This window comes from Liolophura sinensis, chromosome 8 (genome assembly GCF_032854445.1).
Source record: "Liolophura sinensis isolate JHLJ2023 chromosome 8, CUHK_Ljap_v2, whole genome shotgun sequence".
Taxonomy (NCBI): Eukaryota; Metazoa; Mollusca; class Polyplacophora; order Chitonida; family Chitonidae; genus Liolophura; species Liolophura sinensis.
Genome location: NC_088302.1, coordinates 16,319,725 through 16,328,270, shown reverse-complemented (window position 1 = coordinate 16,328,270; position 8,546 = coordinate 16,319,725). Strand labels below are relative to the sequence as shown.

At 39.3% G+C, this 8,546-nt stretch overlaps 1 protein-coding gene across 1 annotated transcript; it reads left to right on the top strand.

The window, feature by feature from the left end:
- Window positions 1-850: 850 nt before the first annotated feature.
- On the top strand, window positions 851-2,079 carry LOC135473244 (E3 ubiquitin-protein ligase TRIM56-like). Its single transcript, XM_064753089.1, has one exon. It carries the CDS (start codon window positions 853-855, stop codon window positions 2,077-2,079), a length of 1,227 nt encoding a protein of 408 aa, XP_064609159.1. The 5' UTR covers window positions 851-852.
- Window positions 2,080-8,546: the final 6,467 nt, after the last annotated feature.

Sequence of the window (8,546 nt, the reverse complement as noted above, 5' to 3'; positions counted from 1 at the left end):
CCACGTGTCGAACACAACCATTACCGTAACCGATACGGCCTTGATGCTTAGATTCACGTCGGTTTCTGATTTTATCATTCATGTCGGTTAAGGGTTTACAAGTTTAAAATATGTTGTAAAAGGCCTACAGGGTACAGAGTCAAACCAGAGCAGCCACAACAGTTGACAAATGGCCAACTATCAGTAGATTTAGCTCTGGTCGGAAGATCATTCGAATTAAATTCACATTTAACACATCCAGCTGTAGACCGAGCTCCCGAGTCAAGACCATATGCCTAATAAATTATATTATCATATAACCGAGTATATGTGACTTAACATTTTTAAGTACATAACAAAAAGTCTTATTCAAATTCTCATGTAAAGTTACATAAACACAATGCATGTATATTTCCGTTATTTATGATTTTTCCACATCCGATGTCACACGCGCTTATTAATTTAATACACTAGAATCAAAATGCTTTTCAGCGTATTTTCTTTTCCTGCTTACACTCGCATACATACCTATTTTCAATAAATCTATCGGTTACAACAAACTGTTTACGTTCAGACAGAACTGTGCGGTTCGAAAGTGACATACAGTCTAAGAGCTACTGTGCATAAATGGTGCACAGCATAATCGATAAGCAAATCGAGTAAGTTAATAGTTTTACTCCCTAAAACAGACTGTATTTTATCCCGTACATCCAGAATGACATGTGCATCAGCGGTACACAGTTTGGGTACACAGTGTTCCACTGCTGATACACATGTCATTGTGGATATGTGAACTTGTAAACAGTTGTTTTTAGAGAGTAAATAAGGTCCTTCATTTTTACCCGTCTTATACTTTCAGATTAGACATCAAGAATGGCTTTTGAAACACTTTCTAGTTTGAAACACTTCAGCGGAGAGGTGGTAGAAGAAAAGTTTCTCACTTGTTCTATCTGTCTAGAAAAGTTCAAAACACCAAAACTTCTGCCATGTCTCCACACCTTTTGTCTGAAATGTCTGAAGGACCATGTTGACCGTTCTGGCAGGGACGGTTCGTTCCCTTGTCCCAACTGCAGACAACCCACTGATGTTCCCACCAACACCAACACGGGCTTCAAGACCAACTTCTTCATGAACAGTCTGCTGGACTTCTTCGCTGACACTGATGCCGGTCACACTTGTTCATTTTGCTTGTCCACAGGAAAAACAGTAAAAGCCGTGTCCAAATGTATCGACTGCTCGGATTATTTGTGTGAAAAATGCACCGGGGTCCATGGAATGACACGACAGACTGTCAAACACAAAGTCATTTCTATTGATCAACTCGTCAGAAGTGGAGTAGATGAAGAAACGTCGGCGAAGGCGGGATTCCCGTGCTCGGAACATCCTGAGGAAAACGTTCGCTATTACTGCACTGTTTGTGAGAAACCAGTGTGTCGAGATTGCAAGGCATTAGATCATCACCAGCACCAGTGTATTGCATTCCAGGAGGCTGCCAAAGAACGCAAGCCATGGATGAAAGAGTCACTGTCCTTTCTAAAGGATGAGTTAGAAGATAGTAATAAAAGGAAGCTTTTGGTCATTGAAGGCAGGGAAAAGGGAAAGACATATTCTGAACAGTATGTCCAGGAAATTGAGACAACATACAGCGAAGCAGTGAGGTATTTGGAGTCTCTTAAGGATGAAGCTATCAAACAGATCAGCGAACAAAGTGCTACATTCTATAAACAGATGAGGGCGGAAGAAGAAGATGTAGACATACGCTGTACACAGATCAAAAGCTTTCGGGAATATCTGACGAATGTTCTAAACGTGGGAACCGATGTGGAGATTTTAGAGACGTACTCCTTGGCCAGAAAGCAGAATCTTTGTCCTGAGCAGTCCTCAGTACCTAGGGCGCGAAAGAGGTACAGACATGAACAAAGAAAACCGCAGCTTGTTCCACAGGGGATTCAACTCGTCGCAAAAGGTGACGTTTGGATCAGTACATTACAGAACTTTACCTCCGCTGTATACAACAGCCTTGCGGATTTCATAAACGCTGGTGTGAGCTACATGAGCACACAGAGGCAACGAATCCTATACAAACAATATAGAGTGTAATTAATTTCCCAAGCAAGACCATTTAACAGCTAAACCTATTTGTCCGGCAAAGCAATATCGCGACACCGAAAACATCCGAAATTAAACATGAACTTTGCACACATATTTTTATGAGGTCATATATAAAAGAAGTGATATATATTCTGACTGAATCAACCTTGCAAAATGAATTTTCTTGAATGGGGAATGTTACCTGGACGAATATTACCTGTACTGTTACTAAAACTGTTGCTATATTTAAATACGTACACCATGATGATTACCCGAGAAAAGGGTGTTTATGTGTACCAAGTGGTTGTACAGACGCGGATAAATGCCAGGATTTATTGAGTGATTTATTTATTCATTTGATTGGTGTTTTACTCAAGAGTATTCATTTATACAATTGCGGCCAGCAGTGTGCTCGGAGGCAACCGGGCAGAGCCCTGGGGAAACCCACGACCATCCACAGGTTGCTGGCAGACCTTCCCACGTACGACCAGAGAGTAAATGCTAAGACCACTAGCGCTTAAACACGAACCTAGAGATTGCAAGTTACGACAAAAAATGGTGAATCCGCCGATTTTCGGTATGTCTCGAACAGTGTGTATGTCATAGCGCATGCAGTAGCACATAATAAGGCCTACTAATGTCTAGAACCTGCACCAAACTTATATCAGATTCGTGCTCTCCCACGAATATATTATGAAGTGTATATTATTAACTTCAGTGTATACTGTACCTATAATGCATGTTTAGACGTGCAGTGTCTCGATTTGTTAACTCAAGATATAGGTGATATTCTACGAATGCAAAGCACGACTTCAATATCCCCTATCGAGCTCTGACAAATTTAAATCGCTTTACTTGTACGACATTAGCTTAGAAAGCCATCGTCCGACTGTTTACTTGACAAATCAGCTGACGATTGACAGAGGACAAGGGAGATAACTACAGCAGAATAAAATTGGATAACTAAGATTTCCTGACCACTTCATAACAAATAAAACAACATATATATATATATTATACAGTAGATGTAGTAAGTGTGTAGGTGTATAACTCAGACCCAGTGTGATACTGATCTCATCTCTGCAAATATACCTATTAACGTTTCTCTTTTTATCACCGTTTTTCTGGCATATTATGTAACGTAATAGGGAAGTTTCGAATTCAACCTCTTTTTTCGATGAAGGTAAAAAAGTCCTACTGTATCATGTAACCTGTCGAAAATGTTACGCAACTATTTTTGTCACATTTACTATAAAATAGGAGTAAAAAGTGTCACAATGACTAATTATGAGTAAAAAAAAATGATGAGCTAAACATGCGTGAACTTAGGAACTTTTAAAGGAAACAGGTGTCATTTGTGCCACTGGAACACTGAAAGTCAGGTGATAGGTAGATTAATGCTGGAAAGATTTCTTCCCAGGTTACCGTCATCAAAAGTCTCCTAAAATGTTTGACAAGTCACGTGATACAGTAGGACTGTTGTTTGTTTTCTTTTTTTACCTTTAATGACACAAGAGTTTGATCTCGAAAATCCCCTATGGTATAAAAAGATAAACTCCACGTGGCTGTCATAACAGACACATGCTTTCCATTCTGTGAACTGAATCTGATTTCAAAATGGTCAAAATTATTTAGACAAAATCTCTGACTGTCAAGAGAAAAAATATATTTACAAAGTTAAGATGGTGCCCTGAACAGATATTGACATTTAACGCTGAGTCTGTTGTACCGCCAGTCAATGTTAGTAATTCCCGGTGTAAAAAGGCCTTGGTTAAAGTTTTCATAACACCTATAATCTGAATTCCAAGATGGCTGGTATATGACATAAAACATTTTATCATAATTCAGGGAAAGTGGAGAGAAAAACCCCACTGGCACTAAGCTAACTTCATAGTGATGGCCATTGTTCTGGATTTGTAGTGCTGTCCTATGTTTAGTACGAAATTGTTGTGGTTTAGCCGTGTGCTTTCTGTTATTCCCACTATATAAATCAAAGGTTAAAACAATTGGGTGCATTTTATCTTTTTTATAAACATGCTATTTTATGTCTTGCACGGGAATATATGTTACTTATACGACGGCTCCAATGTTAATTGGTGGAGGAAACAGCAGCGCAATTGTGTGAAACTACTGGATTCGAACACACAACCACATTGTCAAAGGCAGTCGGTGTAAACCATAAGGCAGTCTTCACGGTTCGGTCAACGGAATATTCATGTATAAGTATTTTGCTATATAACTGGACACAGGATCTCGTAACAGGCTGTATTTCACAGCTTACGTGTGACCATTTGCCAGCAGTCACACTGTCGTCGCTGCTTTCATTTTATTCTATGTGCTGTACGTCTTTAATTATAATCTATTCCTGTACAAATCAGGATTCTGCTGGTGGACTAAACATCCCCGAGGTGTGGTATCTTTGCATGACTTTAATGTGATTGTTTGTTAAATGTGATGACAACACAGCATTTTGAGTAATTCTAGACCAGTGACGTCTAATAAATTGCAATTAACATCACTGTATTTTTCCTCTAATTCCGCTTAAGCCATGGTCTAGGTGCTAGGGGGCGTGTAAATTACTGTTATTTATTCATTTACATGAACAGCTAAAATAAAACCTCAACTGAGTTAAATTGACGAGAGGCCGTATTTCGCCGGTTAACACCGGTTGCATGACCATTTGCCAGCTGGCACACTGACGTCGCTGCTCTGATTTTACTCTCTGTGCTGTAGGTCTTTCTTATATAGATATACATGTATGCGTCGAAACAGACATTCGTGTACTAGCTGTCCCCAAAAAGCCGTCAAAGAAGTATATATATTACCAAATTAGGACGGAATCATGCAAAGAGAACCAGTCAACAGTTTCCAATGATGTTAAATAGACACAAGTTGTGTTCTAGGAGAATGACAGAAATTGAGTGCGGTAAATAAACTACACTTACGCACCTGACTAAACTGGCGATTTTCCCCTCATTCTGAGAGGTTTATTGCCTGTTTATAGACGTACTTGTAGGTTCAGCACCAAAAGTGGTATTTTATGACAGTCCCGTAGCATTGTTTTAATATGATAGTCTGATAAATGTGATGACAACACATCATTTTTGAGTGTTTTGTAAAATACTTCTTTGTGAAAGTAGTGTAAGCCTACACCGAAGAGTAGTGTAAACAGTAGCACTGGTATACACCCTAAAATAACACAGGGTAGAGCAAAAGTCCTAAATATAGGGCTACATTGATATTACAGAAAAAGACTGACACGGCAAGCCAGATCTAAAGTTCAACGGGGGTAGAGACTCAGGGGAGACACTCTCCAACACTACAATGTACGTGTCCATGTGCATGGCCTGTTACCTACATGTATGACGTAATATATAGATTGAGGCCACAGCTATGGAGTGACACACAAGTCAATCATGCATGACTCATCATGTTATAATATATAGCTGCGGTTTTCCGTTGTACTCAAGAAAATTTCATTTATATGACAACAACCAGCATTTGGTTGGGAGGAAACCGGGCAGAGTCCCGGGTTACCCACGGCCATCCGCAGGTTACTGAAAGACCTTAACCCCATGTACGACAGGAGGGGGAAGCCAGCGTGAGCTGGACTTGAACTCACGACGGTCACATTGGCTGGCACGCTGACAACACAAATATTATTTTAGTACGGTGTGAAAATAACAATCAGATAAATGCATGGTATATTATAATGTGGTATTTATTGCATTCTGCGATAAAAACTGACCGAAATGAGGAGACGTAGTGAGCTAAGGGGGTGATTTTGAGGAGCTCAAAGTCGATAGAGCAGAGATAACACATTGGTAAATTATGGTGTAACACAATCTCATTTCAGTTGTATGACATCTGACTACACGATATTATAACATATACACCTAGTTTAATGTAGGCATTTGTTTCTACTCTACAAAGCAGTTTATGGTTGCTAGTATACTACAGGCATCTGCCCATCCCACTTCTCTACACTACAAAGTAGTGCTGAGCTTCTGTTTACACTTACACCGCCTCTCTAAACAACAAGTTAGCGCTGAACTGCTGTTAGAAAGCATTTTCGTGCAGACACGACAATTCTCTACACGACAAAGCAGCACTAAATGGCTGTTTACGCTTAAACTTTGGCTGTGTAGATAAAGCTTATATTGTCAGAGACACACCAGATCACATGTCGTACATTCAAACTGGGTCGCTATAACTCGTAAAGAACCAAATGAACAGGTGTGTGAATAGATAGATAGGTGCACCTTAATGTAATAGATACCGTGGAGTGTCGCGCTTCTGAATGGTATTTGATCACGAGATAAACCGGTTTAAATGAATGGCACGACATACATTTATGCATTTATGAAATATATTTAATTCTCAAAAGTCCAAGTTTTCAAACCAGTTTAAATAAATGCCATGACATACCCGGTACTATACGTATATATAAGCCTGCGTGGACCTGTTTCTCAGAAGTCCTACTTTTCAGTACGCTCCATCTGGTATCTGGAGATTTCCTCGCTTTCACACCAAACTCGTCTTTATGTGTCGGCCATGGTTATAGCCAGTAATCGGCAATTGCTGCCTTTCATCAGTCCAATGACTATATCTAAGTTATAGTCTGTGTGCATACTACACGCCTTTCTTGTCAGGGTGACACCCATGTTCTGCTGAAACACAATCTCTGGTCCTTCCGGTATGCAGAGAATACAACCCGATTGTCATACTAAAGAATTTTCCAGGCGTAATCATTCTGTCACGTGATCATATCCAAATGTCTGGCAAAGAGGAGAGCGCTCGCTGCTGTTTTTCTCTGGCGATTTAGAGCTTTCCACCAAACAATAAGGTAAGATGTGGTTAATTTACATGTAGGTCTATGCACCTCTACCTTGACAAAATCACAAATTGTGGCAAAGTTCTCTTGACTAATTTAGCATGTAGCCTAATTGTTCGAGTTCTACAGTATATGGAATACTTTCATGATCAAAACACTTCAAGTACTCGGCTTAGAACTGTGCGTTTACTAAGATACTTATCTCCCCACTCCCACCTCTATTATTTCTATAATTTCAGTCTGCATCACAAGTTATTGATTAAAAAACTAAGGTGTCAAGTATATGCCATTAACGCTTTCATTCTCAGTTTCTAGCCCTCCCCCCCTCCCCTTCCTCCCCGGCCTAGAGATTGTATAATCATCAATGCTTATTACATAGACATGATAATTTTAAAAACACTTGCAATCAAAGCGCGACTTACATGCATATATCTTTATTCGATGATTGCTTCTCTTTTACATGTTACGAGTTTGAAAAGCCGGCGTACGGTTTATAACTGATATTCGAATATCGGTTATTGTTATTGACATTGGCATTATAAAGTTTTAAAATTGAAACCTCCAAACCATGAGAACTGACAATTTCCTTTTCGTTTATACCCATAATCCAAATAATTGCAGACAAATGTCGGAGTCAACTGTACATCTCAAAGAGACCTTTCCGGATACAAGGATAGTACATGTAGGTGAAATAAGGTAGCCACCGATTATGAAGAAATTGCTGACTACAGTAAAATTTATCGACATCAACAATTCTACCCTTAGTGTGGCCTTGTGTGGAGCTTATCGAATATGTAGGTATTGATATATATTGATTATATTGATATGTTAAGTTTGTCTGTGCGTTTTAAAACTTCGATGAAGTTTAGGTTATTTATTTATTTAATTGGTATTTTAGGCCGTACTCAAGAATATTTTATTTATACAACGGCGGCCAGCATTATGATGGGAGGAAACAGGGCAGAGGCCTCTGTTCACGTGATACTGTTAAATGCGAGTATTATGTTTAACCTCATCTGGCTAAACACAAATTCCAAAACAGAGGACAATATACAGGAATTGCAGCGACATCATAAAAACAGGCACTTCTTTTGTTTTCCCCGCTTAACAATTTTATGTTCCTAGCTAAAGTGAATTTACAGTCAGCCACTGAAGCTGAATTAATTAATAAAGTAGTATTCCACAAATGTTCTAAAAACATGTTTAAAATTCTACACCGCTTATCAACAAATTAAATGGCAAACAAACGTCAATACCTAGCCACTCACTTGGTGACGCCATTTTACCATGTAATAACTATCCAGAGTGATGTCGCAAAACATAAGACCTCTCCTCTACCATCGGTATTCAACAATGTGACAATGAGAAAATACAACCAAAAACGCCTGATACCCAACCAAAGAATGTTAACAGTGTTTTGTGTTCAAAGAGCCAATGTTCCTTTAAGCTTGACGCTCGGTCAGGGCTATTCGTGGACACAAGTGTTGTGTTTTAGCGATTCTTTTCTCGCCCTCGTCCTGCATGGGTGTAAGCATTTGGCCTAGCTGGCTCTACCGTCTTCAGGAAATTTACCAAACACAGCAGGACCTTCTGATCGACAACAGACTCTTTCATTCAGATACTGAAAAGATATTTTCGTAAT

Coding starts and splice junctions, on each gene's coding strand:
- LOC135473244 (XM_064753089.1), top strand. CDS start 853: ATGGCTTTTGAAACACTTTCTAGTTTGAAACACTTCAGCGGAGAGGTG.